The 17,677-nt window shown below is 37.0% G+C and overlaps 1 protein-coding gene across 2 annotated transcripts in view; it reads left to right on the plus strand.

The window, feature by feature from the left end:
• The window catches only part of LOC138753515 (formin-like), a 395,939-nt gene that overhangs the window by 373,052 nt on the left and 5,210 nt on the right, over positions 1-17,677 (plus strand). For both annotated transcript variants that reach the window (XM_069916623.1, XM_069916630.1), the window contains one exon: positions 17,032-17,113. In XM_069916623.1, coding sequence (XP_069772724.1) covers positions 17,032-17,113 — 82 coding nt within the window. The remainder of the gene's footprint in view (positions 1-17,031; positions 17,114-17,677) is intronic.

Below are 17,677 nucleotides of genomic sequence, written 5' to 3' on the forward strand. Positions count from 1 at the left end.
GAGTACTACTAATAAACACTGGGAGAGTACTACTAATAAACACTGGTAGAGTACTACTAATAAATACTGGTAGAGTACTACTAATAAACACTGGTAGAGTACTACAAATAAACACTGGTAGAGTACTACAAATAAACACTGGGAGAGTACTACTAATAAATACTGGGAGAGTACTACTAATAAACACTGGTAGAGTACTACTAATAAACACTGGTAGAGTACTACTAATAAATACTGGTAGAGTACTACTAATAAATACTGGTAGACTACTACTAATAAACACTGGTAGAGTACTACTAATAAACACTGGTAGAGTACTACTAATAAATACTGGGAGAGTACTACTAATAAACACTGGTAGAGTTCTAGTAATAAACACTGGTAGAGTACTACTAATAAACACTGGGAGAGTACTACTAATAAACAATGGTAGAGTACTACTAATAAACACTGGTAGAATACTACTAATAAACACTGGGAGAGTACTACTAATAAACACTGGTAGAGTACTACTAATCAACACTGGGAGAGTACTACTAATAAAAACTGGGAGAGTACTACTAATAAACACTGGTAGAGTACTAGTAATAAACAGTGGGAGAGTACTACAAATAAACACTGGCAGAGTACTACTAATAAATACTGGTAGAGTACTACTAATAAACACTGGTAGAGTACTACAAATAAACACTGGGAGAGTACTACTAATAAACACGGGGAGATTACTACTAATAAACACTGGTAGAGTACTACTAATAAACACTGGTAGAGTACTCCTAATAAACACTGGGAGAGTACTGCAAATAAACACTGGGAGAGTACTACTAATAAACACTGGGAGAGTACTACTAATAAACACGGGGAGATTACTACTAATAAACACTGGTAGATTACTACTAATAAACACTGGTAGAGTACTACAAATAAACACTGGGAGAGTACTACTAATAAACACGGGGAGATTACTACTAATAAACACTGGTAGATTACTACTAATAAACACTGGTAGAGTACTACAAATAAACACTGGCAGAGTACTACTAATAAATACTGGTAGAGTACTACTAATAAATACTGGTAGACTACTACTAATAAACACTGGTAGAGTACTACTAATAAACACTGGTAGAGTACTACTAATAAATACTGGGAGAGTACTACTAATAAACACTGGTAGAGTTCTAGTAATAAACACTGGTAGAGTACTACTAATAAACACTGGGAGAGTACTACTAATAAACAATGGTAGAGTACTACTAATAAACACTGGTAGAATACTACTAATAAACACTGGGAGAGTACTACTAATAAACACTGGTAGAGTACTACTAATCAACACTGGGAGAGTACTACTAATAAAAACTGGGAGAGTACTACTAATAAACACTGGTAGAGTACTAGTAATAAACAGTGGGAGAGTACTACAAATAAACACTGGCAGAGTACTACTAATAAATACTGGTAGAGTACTACTAATAAACACTGGTAGAGTACTACAAATAAACACTGGGAGAGTACTACTAATAAACACGGGGAGATTACTACTAATAAACACTGGTAGAGTACTACTAATAAACACTGGGAGAGTACTACTAATAAACACTGGGAGAGTACTACTAATAAACACTGGTAGAGTACTAGTAATAAACAGTGGGAGAGTACTACAAATAAACACTGGCAGAGTACTACTAATAAATACTGGTAGAGTACTACTAATAAACACTGGGAGAGTACTACAAATAAACACTGGGAGAGTACTACTAATAAACACTGGGAGATTACTACTAATAAACACTGGGAGAGTACTACTAATAAACACTGGTAGAGTACTACTAATAAACACTGGGAGAGTACTCCTAATAAACACTGGTGGAGTACTAGTAATAAACGGTGGGAGAGTACTACAAATAAACACTGGTAGAGGACTACTAATAAACACTGGTAGAGTACTACTAATAAACACTGGGAGAGTACTACTAATAAACACTGGGAGAGTACTACTAATAAACACTGGGAGAGTACTACTAATAAACACTGGTAGAGTACTAGTAATAAATGGTGGGAGAGTACTACAAATAAACACTGGTAGAGTACTACTAATAAACACTGGGAGAGTACTACTAATAAACACGGGGAGAGTACTCCTAATAAATACTGTTAGAGTACTACTAATAAACACTGGTAGAGAACTACAAATAAACACTGGGAGAGTAGTACTAATAAACACTGGGAGAGTACTACTAATAAACACTGGGAGAGTACTACTAATAAACACTGGGAGAGTACTACAAATAAACACTGGTAGAGTACTACAAATAAACACTGGTAGAGTACTACTAATAAACACTGGGAGAGTACTACTAATAAATACTGGTAGAGTTCCACTAATAAACACTGGGTGAGTACTACTAATAAACACTGGGAGAGTACTACTAATAAATACTGGTAGAGTACTACTAATAAATACTGGTAGAGTACTACTAATAAATACTGGTAGACTACTACTAATAAACACTGGGAGAGTACTACTAATAAACACTGGTAGAATACTACTAATAAACACTGGGAGAGTACTCCTAATAAATACTGTTAGAGTACTACTAATAAACACTGGTAGAGTACTACAAATAAACACTGAGAGAGTAGTACTAATAAACACTGGGAGAGTACTACTAATAAACACTGGGAGAGTACTACTAATAAACACTGGGAGAGTACTACTAATAAACACTGGGAGAGTACTACTAATAAACACTGGGAGAGTACTACTAATAAACACAAGGAGAGTACTACTAATAAACACTGGGAGAGTACTACTAATAAACACTGGGAGAGTACTACTAATAAACACTGGGAGAGTACTACTAATAAACACTGGGAGAGTACTACTAATAAACACTGGGAGAGTACTCCTAATAAACACTGGTGGAGTACTAGTAATAAACGGTGGGAGAGTACTACAAATAAACACTGGTAGAGGACTACTAATAAACACTGGTAGAGTACTACAAATAAACACTGGGAGAGTACTACTAATAAACACTGGTAGAGTACTACTAATAAACACTGGTAGAGTATTACTAATAAACACGGGGAGATTACTACTAATAAACACTGGTAGAGTACTACTAATAAACACTGGTAGAGTATTACTAATAAACACTGGGAGAGTACTACTAATAAACACTGGTAGAGTACTAGTAATAAACGGTGGGAGAGTACTACAAATAAACACTGGGAGAGTACTACTAATAAACACTGGTAGAGTACTACTAATAAACACTGGTAGAGTACTACTAATAAACACTGGTAGAGTACTACTAATAAACACTGGGAGAGTACTACAAATAAACACTGGGAGAGTACTACTAATAAACACTGGTAGAGTACTACTAATAAACACTGGTAGAGTACTACTAATAAACACTGGGAGAGTACTAGTAATAAACACTGGGAGAGTACTACTAATAAACACTGGGAGAGTACTACTAATAAACACTGGTAGAATACTACTAATAAACACTGGTAGAGTACTACTAATAAACACTGGGAGAGTACTACTAATAAACACTGGTGGAATACTACTAATAAACACTGTTAGAGTACTACTAATTAACACTGGGAGAGTACTACAAATAAACACTGGGAGAGTACTACTAATAAACACTGGGAGAGTAATACAAATAAACACTGGGTGAGTACTACTTATAAACACTGGTAGAGTACTACTAATAAACACTGGTAGAGTACTACTAATAAACACTGGTAGAGTACTACTAATAAACACTGGTAGAGTACTACTAATAAACACTGGTAGAGTACTACTAATAAACACTGGGAGAGTACTACTAATAAACACTGGGAGAGTACTACTAATAAACACTGGTAGAATACTACTAATAAACACTGTTAGAGTACTATTAATAAACACTGGGAGAGTACTACAAATAAACACTGGGAGAGTACTACTAATAAACACTGGGAGAGTAATACAAATAAACACTGGGTGAGTACTACTTATAAACACTGGTAGAGTACTACTAATAAACACTGGTAGAGTACTACTAATAAACACTGGTAGAGTACTACTAATAAACACTGGTAGAGTACTACTAATAAACACTGGGAGAGTACTACAAATAAACACTGGGAGAGTACTACTAATAAACACTGGTAGAGTACTACTAATAAACACTGGGAGAGCACTAGTAATAAACACTGGGAGAGTACTAGTAATAAACACTGGGAGAGTACTACAAATAAACACTGGTAGAGTACTACAAATAAACACTGGGAGAGTACTACTAATAAACACTGGTAGAGTACTACTAATAAACACTGGTAGAGTACTACTAATAAACACTGGTAGAGTACTGCAAATAAACACTGGGAGAGTACTACTAATAAACACTGGGAGAGTACTACAAATAAACACTGGTAGAGTACTACAAATAAACACTGGGAGAGTACTACTAATAAACACTGGTAGAGTACTACTAATAAACACTGGGAGAGTACTACTAATAAACACTGGGAGAGTACTACAAATAAACACTGGTAGAGTACTACAAATAAACACAAGGAGAGTACTACTAATAAACACTGGTAGAGTACTACTAATAAACACTGGTAGAGTACTACTAATAAACACTGAGAGAGTACTAGTAATAAACACTGGGAGAGTACTAGTAATAAACACTGGGAGAGTACTAGTAATAAACACTGGGAGAGTACTACTAATAAACACTGGTAGAGTACTACTAATAAACACTGGGAGAGTACTACTAATAAACACTGGGAGAGTACTACTAATAAACACTGGGAGAGTACTACAAATAAACACTGGGAGAGTACTACTAATAAACACTGGTAGAATACTACTAATAAACACTGGTAGAGTACTACTAATAAACACTGGGAGAGTACTACTAATAAACACTGGGAGAGTACTAGTAATAAACGGTGGGAGAGTTCTACTAATCAACACTGGGAGAGTACTACTAATAAACACTGGTAGAGTACTACTAATAAACACTGGGAGAGTACTACTAATAAACACTGGTAGAGTACTAGTAATAAACGGTGGGAGAGTACTACTAATAAACACTGGTAAAGTACTAGAAATAAACAATAACAGTGTGATATCATTGATTGGAATACTGCATTTCATGAAATCTGCAATTTTGAAGATGTAGGTTTAACCATTATTTAATTTCAGATATTTACCAAAGGTGTGATCTTGATTTTCTCTCCCAATTGTTCTGCATTTACTTGTACTAACTTGGGGAAGTTATTTGAAACGCTGATTTAAATTTTACTGTCAAAATTCAAAAAATTGAAATGAAAAAATGAAATTGAGATGTTCAGTATCTGTGTAGAGAGATGCAATTATTTTTTCAGGCTGTTGACCTGAATCTTGTTCTTCGTTATTTTTTATATTATCCACAATGTGAGGTACAAATGTATCCTCTGGTACCAGCAGCTTAGTAGTTCCTGCATATTGTACTTCACTTCCAAAATTCAGTTGTAGAATTTACATTTTCTGCATTTGCATGGACTCTGATCTATCTTTATGTCTCAATTCCTAAACTGCTTCCTCACTTGATTCTCAGGTTGCATTCCCAGGAGTGAGAGCACTATTGGATCAGTGCTAAAAGGGATAATTGTATATAGAGTGTGACTATGCAGGGAACCTGTTGTGAATCTTTTCCCTCCCAGGGGCTCACTGCTATGACTGGGATCAAGGCACTAGGAACCTCGCAAGACTCCAGCAGTGAATCGCCCACAGTGTGGTGTGGAGAGGATGTCCATGAGGGCAGGTGTTGGGTGAACCAGGGTGAGTAGAGTGCCTGCTCAGCACAGACATTTGAGCTATTGTTGGGGTTTGGCAACACCTGCTCCACATGTTGACAGCCTGCCTATATCCTGCAGTGCTTCAATGGAACCCATTGCTTTCCCCTCTCTCTCTATAGCTCTAGAGAACTCCTCAACCCAGAGATTTCTCTCTGGCATCAAGCTTATTGATGGTCTCTGACAAACAAACAGGGAGCATTTGGGGGATGGGGTGGTGAAAATAGCTACCATTTGATTCAAAAAAGCCTGAATCTCACATATCAGCATTGAGCAACCACATAGCCCACCCAACACTAACCTCTACAAGCAGTTTGTTTCTAGCCATGATCGACTCATTGCTATGAGAGCACCAGCAGAGGACAGTGATTTGTACCAGGTGCCTGGCACAGCAAACACCACAACATGGAGGGAGGCATTTGTGCCACAATCCCAGCAAAGCAGTGCACAGTTCAAGCAATACCTTTTTTAAAATACAAAGCAATATGGGCATGTGAGTGTTCAGACTGGAAAACCAATAGTACTGTGACAATACACACTGAGGAGAAGCACATAAGCTAGTGGTTGCTCTGCTTTGTTGTAAATTAGGAGAACTTAATTTGATGCTGTAATTACTGGGGAAATATAGTAATAATCCACAGGCCTCATGCTGACACTAGATATATTCTTGGAGGTGGTCTTAGGCTTTAATTACACTGCTAAAGCTGCAGCATTCCCAATTCTTTGTGCAAAGTGAAAGATGGTTTATCCAAAAAAAATCCCCGCAGGACCCTGGAGCTTATGACAATTTGGATGAAAGAGAAAAGACTCTGCCCATTTCATAAAGGAAGGCCTTGGGTCTATTGCAATGATATAAATTGGTCAGGTCATTTTCTGAGCCAGATAGGGGCTTCTCTTCTTGTTACTAATCATTGGAAACCAAAAGTGAAGGAATTAGTCTCATCTTTAACATTCCTTCTATCTGAGGGGAATGTTGAATGTTTACTGAGTTTTAGGAATATATTTCATTCTTGGAACAAATAAAAGCTGTGAATTTAAGTGCTGGCTTTGCTAGAGCTACACACATCCTGTATATGAATAAAAGAAACAATGTTCACTAAAGCATAAACACAGGAACAGATTGGTTAGATTAAACACCCTTTCTTCCTGATGTAACTGCTTTGTGTTTCTTAGCGATATATTATGAAGGCAGGAAATTCTAATTCTACGTTTTAGTCTTTCAGCAATAAATTTTATATTTTGTATTTTAATTTCAAAATGATTTTCAGTTTATTCCACCTCACACACAACTGAAAATTTGTTTTAATGCAATTTATTGACTGTAGAGAGCATAACTGTGTATGGAGTGTAGAGTCACTCAGAAAATAATACGGCATAGTTCTATTTGGAACAGTAGGCTGGGATGAATTATTAAGAACTCCCATTTCATTTAGTGTGAGTATCACTTTAAGGGCTAGGACAGGCTGCAACCATTCATAGCTGTGGAGAGGCTGGGTGGCAACAACTAGTACAGGTTGTACCCAAATTCGCAACTTTGGAAAGGAGAAAGAACATTTGTTGCTTTTCCGAGGGACACAGGTGATGAGGGAGTTGTGTGCGTGGAACACTGAAGGAAACAGCACCTTAACCAGCCATCTCATCGAACACAAAGCAGGAATGACTCTGTGTCATAATGGACAATTCGGCTGATTCTCCTTGTCAGGAAAAGGAGAATTGCTGGATTGAATTGTGACCAAAGTAATGATCACTTCAATTCACCCTGGGTTTTGGAAGCATTGTGGAAGACACGTGTTTAGTTTCCCCTATTCAAGGAAAGGGAGAGTTATGACAACCATTTGTATGAAAGCATATTTCTCTGGGAGAAACTCAACAAGGATTTGTGAGTTTTTGGTACTCCGGTCACACAGTCTTGCCCATCTCTTTCATGATTACTTCTGTGCATCAATTTAAATGTCTGCGTTTTGACAATGAATTTCTAAGACTGAACTTTATAATGACTTTCCAGAATTGTGCATAAGTTGTAATGGTTTGGGATTCCCACACACACATGCGCACACGCACACAAGTACACCTGCACATTGTTGATTTTGATTATATTATTAGTAGTTATTAATAAAGTGTTTTAAAAGAAAAACAATAACACTGCCTTGGTGAATTTCCATTGCTGGTCTATGACGTAATAGAATTTTTAGCCATATAACCTTTTCACTACAATGCATCTAAGCAATGTTATGAAAAGGTTGCGGAAAAAGAATCTTTATCAAGATCAAATTGTTTTTAGTAAAACCCACTTTATTATAAATCTTGAACCTCTTCACTCATCTGCAGGGAAATTTAATCTTTTTTGTAGTTTAAGGATAATCAGTAGTCAAAGCATTGAATTTTGTTTACTGAATTCACCCGCACTCTCCAAGTATTCTGTCATGTTATCTGGACTTTTGTAGCCACAGCAGTTTTATATCAAAACTATAAATCTTTTTCACAGTTTGAGACAGTCTTTCCATTTTATTAATGGTCAACATATATTTGCTTCAAACTGCTGTTGTTTTGACAGCGTATATCCATCTTGAGCACTTTTAAACACCGTGTTTGATATTAAGTACCCACTGCTGATGTGTAACTTCTTTGCCACAGTTTGCTAAGTTCAGCATGGGTTGGCAGGTAGTGTTACCTCCTATACTGAATAATTGCTGCTAAATATGTAATGTTAGAAATAGTCCACAAAGTTGATTTCTTCCGTTTGTACCCAAGTAATCTAAATATGAATATGGAAACTCTTGATGTACAAATACTTTTTGACATGCTAATATTTCTTGTGCATGCATAGGGGTGGAATTTGAGCAGAAGCGTTAATGGCTTGAATGAATCATGAAGAATAAAATCAGACAGGATGTGCTTGGGACAGATTAGGTCATTTTTTTCCACCATTAATAGAATAATTTGTTATAGAGAGGAGGGGAGGTTTTTTTTGTGTGTAACCTGCCTGCTTTATTTCCCTCCACATGCTGCTAACACAGTAAGAAATGAATCTTCCCATATCAGTTTAGTTTCCTTTGTAATAAGAGTTCCTTTGAGGTCAAGTTAGTCATCAGGACACTGTTGATGATTAACCACCAACCAAGCATTTTGATGGGAACTGAAGGTCACTAGTATCACAGTCACTGGTGTCTGAGATCTTCTCACTCAGCTTGACATAATGCTATAGCCAAGACCTTTGTGGGTATTGTGGTGCTATCTGAAAAAGCAAGTGGAAGCCCGGTGATGCTCTGTGCTGTTAAACATTATGTGTAAAAAGGTCTGCAATATCCTTCTGGTCCGTTGGTGTCAGTGAATCTTAGTCCATTCCAATATATACCTAAGTTCCATAGGTTTAGTTAAGTGAGGTATATTTTATAAAGAGAAAAGAATTTCATAATTAGCAAATGAAAAGTGTACAAATGCAAATTTTTCAGTGATTTATTTTTGAGAGTTTTAAAGACGATGACCTATTTTTGCTCCATTAATAAATGCAAGGATGCCAACATTTGTTATAATTTCAACATAAAGATGACAAATATTTCTGATCGTTGTATGTGTGGATAAGTACAAAAATTGCTGAATGTGATCAATTGCCATGTGTGAGTTATGCTGTTGCAGGTCTTGGCATACAATCTACATGGATATAACATGAATGCTTCTGAACTTGGATTAATTACCTATTGGCCTCATACTAAAGACAGATAAAAATGTTAGAGTTGATACTTTGGTGGAACCAAGCTTTTAAAGCTATTATAGGCAATCATGCACCTGAACCCCTCCAATGGTAAAAGCTATAATTTGATTAGTATTATACCATTGTTCCTTAAAAATGAAGATTGTGCCTATGTAAAGCTAAATTTATGGGGCTTATTTCAATTTTATTAAAATCCTGTGTGTACATGTCTAATCTTTATTCCACTTACTTTGCAATGATTTATGTAATTTATGCTGGCACATTTTCCTTCCTGCTTTGCTGTCTCAGCAAGGAATCATGAATCTGATTGGTTGAAGAGCCCACCTGCTGCTCTTCCAGTTATTATATTCCACTGGAACTCTATGTTGGTTGCTGCACTGAATTAGCCATCTATTTCTGTGAAATTCCCTCTAGCTTAAAAGTTCTCTGCTCATATGTGTGTGATGTGAATGGCAAAAGCTCACAGAAAAATCCAAACCAATAAGTATATTCTACATTCCTCATTGATCAAAAATACATTGTCATGTCAAGCATATTGAACTGTAATTTGACCATTTCCATCTGTTTTAAGGTATGAATTGGTTTTGGAAATTGCTTCAGAAAAATTGTAGAGCAAATGCATCCAAGTAATATTGGAACCAGTAATTATGAATGCATCCAATCTATGTATATATATTTAGCTTACAATCTCACAATCAACCAAGCTTTTATATATGATTGAAAGATGATAAAATTTGTTGAATTGCTTTAATAAAACTAGATGAGTTGTTGAAATGTAGCAATTAAAATTAAAATCCTTCAAATAACTTTGCAGTATAAATCTGAAAGTGGAATTACTGCTGCAGGACACTGAATTATATAGCCATGAAAACAGACATGGGATCGCAATGCTCATTTGAACTATCACAGCTTGCACACTGGAGTCATGTCATCAAAGCACTGTATTTTATTCACAATTTGCTGTAAAAGACTCCAACAAGGATTTTAGTCCAGAGACGAAAAGAGGGTGGCCGATGGAAAAGCACAAATTGTTGCTTGTTGCTCTAAGAGGCCTATTAGAACATCTGCCTTCTAAGTCAATGAGCTTGGAGAAGCCTGCAAATTCATCTTGGCACATTGATAGGGCTGTTGTGGTCCAAATCATATGGCATATTCTTAGTCTCAGCCTCCACAGCTTATGTTCAACTGGGTCCAACAGTGGAACCAAACATTGCTGCCTACAATGTCTGCGCTTACAGTGAAAGGAGTCTGAAGAGTTCAGCAATCTTATCTCAGCAGACAATTACTGAGACATCTGCATGAAGGCAAAAAACTTTTGCTGTTTCTCAGGCACACAGCATTAGTGATCCCTCCACTTCCACTCCACCATTACCCCAGTTGTCTGTTAGCCAGATATTTTGGAAACTGCAACCTGCAGCTAAATTTTTCAGGCTTGAAACTTCTCCAAACCATCCACAAAGGCTATATTCAGTCTTCTCTGTTCAAGTCTGACTTGTGACAGAGAAGACTGCACATGGCCTTTTCCCAGTCAAGCTGCAGTCACTGAACAGGTTATTAGACAAAGCCTCATGGAAGAATTTTTTTAAGTAAATACACTATTAATCAATATTTATATGTAGTTTGACTTTGATAAATTGGAATTTGAATGTGTATTTTGCATTGGCTTTAATTTTTTCATTGTGTCCCTATGAATACCATGGAAACGAAGGATTTGAGAGTGGTGATGAGTTGGGAACTGAGGTCCTATTTGTCACTGGTGTACTTGGAATAGTTGACAGTGGACAACTCAGCACTTGTTAAAAATGCCCCCTCCACATCTTCTTCCTTTTCTTTCTCCTTTCTTTTTAGGAACTTAAACTAATTGATATTAGCAGGGTGCAACCGATATTACTCTGACCAAAATTTGATGTTTTCCTACACCCGATAGCCTGCTATCAAAAGAGATGTTGAGAAAGGGATTCATTTCTTCATTAATGACCACTGTTCCCTCTAAGCTGTACACATGTGCATGCACACATATGCTTTGCAACCAGCGCACAAAATAAATGAATATGGGCACAAAAGGATAGTTCCCTAAAATAATGTAGTAATTAATAATTATACTTATTGAAAATAATCTCTGAGCTAACTGTTTCTGTTCATGCATGTATTATATTAAAACGTGCCAATACAGTTTTATTAGCCATGAGAGATAGGCTGTGCCAAAATGATCTTGAAATAATTTCAAGTTTACATTTGCACAAGCATTCCATGCACACATACTTTTGTCACATGCAAAAAATGTGCACAAAATAAGATTTTTGCGCATACTGACTACATTGTTAATGACTTTACAAAATTCCCTGGATACTTGGATAGCCCCAGTAATTTGATATACCTGCTATTCAACATTTTAGAAATAAGACAGAGTTTTTTTTTCATTGAAAGAGTTGTAAATGTTTGAAATATTCTCCCTTGATTGACTGTGGATGCTTAGTCATTGAATGTTTTAAAGACTGAGATTGAAACACCTTTGAACACTGAGAAAATCAAAGCAAATAAAGATCAGGTGGTAAAATGAGCAAAATACAGAATTAAATATTATCTTGATGGCAGGGCAGGGTCTAAGGAAATATGACATGTTCCTGCTTTTATTTCCTACTCTTTTTCCTCCATTGTGAGTTCTTCCCATTTAGCTCCTGGTGGGGTCAGATCCTTAATGATGACAAATTTGCACAGTGCACAGAGACCGTCATAAATCTTTTTTTTATTAACCTATCTGGGTATTCCAAACTCCTCCAAGGTGGCCCAGAGTACATGTTTGTGATCTGCTTGGTCACATTTCATGGTGCCATTTGGCAGTCATTGGTTGCATGTTACATAGTGGTCTATGGTGTGCATGTTTGAATCAAAAGCCACGCCATTGGCAAACTGCTTTTGTTACCCTCCGGCTACCCTTTGGAAGCTTAAAACCTTAATTTAGCAAATTGCATCTGAATGAAGGAAATACAGTTGTTACTAGGGTACCTGACTGATGGTTCTGATCCCTGACAAATTGGAAATTAAGGCAATTAAATTTCTTCCTGTTTCCATACATCTCCAAGTTGAAATGTCTCCCATGAAGCTACATTCATGTAGTCATTGACATTCTGTGGTATCGGAGAGTCAGTAATCTTCATGCTTGCTCCCACTGAGGCATTAATGAATGATAATTAAATATTCTTTGCTGTATGCATGAGTGGTAACAAGTGTATAAGTAACTGACTTCATCCAATGGCGATTAGGAAATAGATGTATCAACTTTCTCCCACTCAAACCATGGTAATTTTGACAGCTTTGCCATATGAAATGAAGTTTGGCCTGTTACAGAAGGTATAATTCAGTGGAGCTTTGCTTGCTGAAGTCCAGATGTCTCACCAACTGCTCTACGCTTAGGTTCAGATAGGAGAAATTGAGGCAGTTAAATCTGTTCCTGTTGCTGTACGTCTCCCTGAAGACCTTGCGTGGATACAGCCCTCTACTGAGACCCCTGCTCTGCCTTCTCCTTTCTTCCAGAAATTTTCATACATAAACTCAGTTCATTATTCCAGTCATATTATGTTCAAAGGTGAATGCCTAGTAGTACTTTTGTAAAATAGCTTAGTCAAAACAACATCTGGCACATCATTTCCTATGTGCTTTAAAACATTTTTTAAAAATGTAAGTGCCAAATCCTTGTAGATCACAAACAACCAGTGGAAATTAATTATCAAGTTGCAAATAGAAGATGATCTTTGCTGAATTTGTGTGCTGCTGTACAATATTAAGAAAGGAATTAATCGGAGAGCTTAGCTCCATTTAAAAAGCATTGCACACTAATGTATGTCACTGTTTGACAACTGCAGTCTATAATACATAGTAGCTTTGCACATACTAAAAGCTAAACTAATATGTATCAAAACTATTCATGTGTGAATTAATTACTATATTCAAAACACTTTGACACCCATTGCTTTCAGGCAGTGGCTGCTGTGAAGACATTTTAAGAGGCTATAGGTATTGGGTTTTATGGATGTCACTGGTCCTAATAAGAAAAGTATTTACTTAAACATCCAAATAAATTGTGAAATACATTCTGAATTTTGCTACATCTGATGTACAGAATTAAATTTAACGAAACGTAATTGATACCAAATATTCGAGGTTAATTCTAAATTGAAGTCAGATCATTAGTCTTGTGAAATAACAACTGACTACCAACAAATTGATTATTTTATTCCTGGGCAAGTCATGAATGTGTCCCGCATTACACAGGATATTGAACAATATTTTTATACGTTTTCTTCTTCCAATAAACTTTCGAGCCAACATCCACCACCACGAGAATTAGAATTTGGGAGGAATTTAAAATAATTTAGGAAATATTGTGCACGTGAATAAAAATTAAACACATTTGTTTGCAAATCATTATTTTTTGGCTATATGTAAGGGGAACGGAGACAACATTAGTCACAGAAAAATGTCTTCACATAATTATAAATATTTCAAAATAAGATCATAGACAAAAATGGATTTGACAGAAATAAACAAAAAAAATTGCTTGAGATGTCTGATTGAACAACAATTTCAAGTATGGTGGCTTTTGCACCAAAAGCCAAGACATGGTAACAAAATATGATTCGAGCAAAGACAATGTTCGGAAAGGTACGTGGGTTGCATCATCTATCTGGTTCTTAAATTATGTTGGAAACAGCAAAGTCATCAGGTTTTTTTTTGTTGGGCTTTTTTTTTACTCTACATGCACTGAGAGAAACAACTTTTTGGAGATTATTAGTCAAATTAATATGATTCCATTAAGTGAAAGCAAGGATTTTAAGAAATTGAATATATTCAGTCAAGTTTATCATTTGAAGAGAGCGCTGTCATTTTAAACAGATTTGGTGTTGTTCATGGACTCATTTTTTTCCTTAATGACTTCAGTTTTGTAGTTTGATGAGTTAAATGTATTCATTCTGTATTTAATGATTATGTACCTACCATTTTATCAATGGAGTTTATATTGACCAGAGTACAGTTTAATTTTATGCTTTTGTTTGCTTTTCATACATTTCATGCTGCTTAACTGATAATCATTCTCAATATTTTAATTGTTTTATATGAACATATTTCATAAAATGTAAAAAGCATTAATTTATTTTTTTTTTATTTAACAAAATAAATTTAGATATACAGCATTGTAACAGCAGATTTCAGCCCACAAGTCTGTGCTGCCCCACTAACACTGAATTAACCTACACCCCCCCCCCAATACATTTCAAATGGTGGGAGGAAACCAGAGTCCCTGGGGAAAATCCACGCAGATACAGGGAGAACATACAAACTCCTACAGACAGGGCAGGATTTGAACCCTGATCCCAATTGCTGGTGCTGTAAAGGCGTTGTGCTAACCATTACATAACCATTACATAACATACTTCATTATGAAGTATGAATTAGGCAAACATTCTCATTTGAAGTTGCATTTATTTAACCTCAAATTACATTCCTGCATGAAACCCTCTTACCTCAAACTGGGGTGTCAAATGTATAAAAATTTGATTTCTTTACTGTTGTTGTTAACCCTTTTTATCACCAGCCAGTAATGAAAATAAAACACTTTGTGCATTCTGGTCAATAAAGCAATAATTAATACTTCTTCTTCTTTGGCTTGGCTTCGCGGACGAAGATTTATGGAGGGGGTAAAAGTCCACGTCAGCTGCAGGCTCGTTTGTGGCTGACAAGTCCGATGCGGGACAGGCAGACACGGTTGCAGCGGCTGCAGGGGAAAATTGGTTGGTTGGGGTTGGGTGTTGGGTTTTTCCTCCTTTGCCTTTTGTCAGTGAGGTGGGCTCTGCGGTCTTCTTCAAAAGAGGTTGCTGCCCGCCAAACTGTGAGGCACCAAGATGCACGGTTTGAGGCGATATCAGCCCACTGGCGGTGGTCAATGTGGCAGGCACCAAGAGATTTCTTTAGGCAGTCCTTGTACCTTTTCTTTGGTGCACCTCTGTCACGGTGGCCAGTGGAGAGCTCGCCATATAACACGATCTTGGGAAGGCGATGGTCCTCCATTCTGGAGACGTGACCCATCCAGCGCAGCTGGATCTTCAGCAGCGTGGACTCGATGCTGTCGACCTCTGCCATCTCGAGTACTTCGACGTTAGGGATGAAAGCGCTCCAATGGATGTTGAGGATGGAGCGGAGACAACACTAGTGGAAGCGTTCTAGGAGCCGTAGGTGATGCCGGTAGAGGACCCATGATTCGGAGCCGAACAGGAGTGTGGGTATGACAACGGCTCTGTATACGCTTATCTTTGTGAGGTTTTTCAGTTGGTTGTTTTTCCAGACTCTTGTGTAGTCTTCCAAAGGCGCTATTTGCCTTGCCGAGTCTGTTGTCTATCTCATTGTCGATCCTTGCATCTGATGAAATGGTGCAGCCGAGATAGGTAAACTGGTTGACCGTTTTGAGTTTTGTGTGCCCGATGGAGATGTGGGGGGGCTGGTAGTCATGGTGGGGAGCTGGCTGATGGAGGACCTCAGTTTTCTTCAGGCTGACTTCCAGGCCAAACATTTTGGCAGTTTCCGCAAATTAATTAATACTATTGGACCCAGAACATCATAAATACATTGTTAAGGAAAACAAGTGACCCTAAAGCTATTACTGGGTTGCTTATGGATATATAGCGATGAGCCTCCTTTATGCAAGAGAGAAAAGCAAACTGATGAAGCAGGACAAACCAATGGCATTGACCTTGGATGGTATAAATGACAAAGCGATAAATGACAGCCCTACAAGACAATGACAATGGCATTGGACCAGTAAGGGGCTCAGCAGCTGAAGGACCCACACATGCGGCAGGCCTTTGCCAATTTGCAGTCAAAGGACTTAAACGTGCTGTGGGCTGCTGGAGACTAGACCAGGTATCAGAACCAGGATTCAAGAGGATGCTGAAAGCAGGAAGTTCTCCCAAAGAGCCGTAGATGCTAAAGGTTTACCGATCCTATCTGAGGTTTGGATCTGAAGTTTGGGTTGCCAATGGTTTGAACTGGAGTCTGTGTGGCTGCAGAGGCAGTAGTTGCTGGAGGCAAATTTACAGACACTCAGTACCTCTGAAGGGATTTTCTTTTGCTTCTCTTTCTCCTGTGTTTGGGGCACTAGGCAATGGTCACGGTGACTCTTTGTTTGCCTTGCGGCAGACAAAAGTTGAAGTGTATTGTGTATATTACATTTTTAATGTATTATTATAAGACAATAAAAAGAACCTTTGAATAAATTTGAAGGCTTCATTTTTCTCTCTCTCATTTGGACCTCTAATTCAAATTCTCTTAAGTACAATTAATAAAATTTTGAGCTTTGCTTTTGGCATGCATGTTTTATGTAAACATTTACATCTTTGTTATAATTATTCCACAAAAGATAATTAAACCAAACACAACAAATTGAAATATTAAGGATTAAATTTGCTTTTTTCCAGGTTGAAAGAGGCTCAGCAATCAGTACAGAAAATAACTTCAGAAAAGAGAATTGAAACAAAGAAAATAAATCCTAACAGTCTGGTAAGGATACTTTTCTTATGTACATGTCTCTACATAGTATACATCTTCGAGCCATTTGATCATTGTAGTTTGTACAGTGCTAAAAATATTTCCTGTAGTTTTAGATTCTTTCTTTCTTTTCTTCTTTGGCTTAGCTTCGCGGACGAAGATTTATGGAGGGGTAATCTCCACGTCAGCTGCAGGCTCGATATACATTCTATATATTGCAACATTTAAAGAAATGTTTTCTCCCAAAAGTAGAGTAGCCAAGATGGCATATGTTTTTAACATTAGCTCTTTATTAAGAGAAAGAGAAGAAGACAAGAAAAGAATCTGGTTAAGATACTTTGATTGGGGGGGGGGGAACAAACTGAAAGGAAGCTGTGTTAAAATTACCAAAGAGTTTGATGTAGGTGAGAATGGAATGTTGTTTTGCAGGTTGATCACTCATTAAAAAGAAGGAAGGAAAAACTCAGAACTATCACCAGAAACATGAAAGGAGAAGATTTAATTGTTCTTCCATACAGAAGTTGTAGAGCAAAGATTTGAACTTTATTTAAAGGGAATCAGTTATTTGAAGGAAAA

Source organism: Narcine bancroftii, chromosome 2, assembly GCF_036971445.1.
Source record: "Narcine bancroftii isolate sNarBan1 chromosome 2, sNarBan1.hap1, whole genome shotgun sequence".
Taxonomy (NCBI): Eukaryota; Metazoa; Chordata; class Chondrichthyes; order Torpediniformes; family Narcinidae; genus Narcine; species Narcine bancroftii.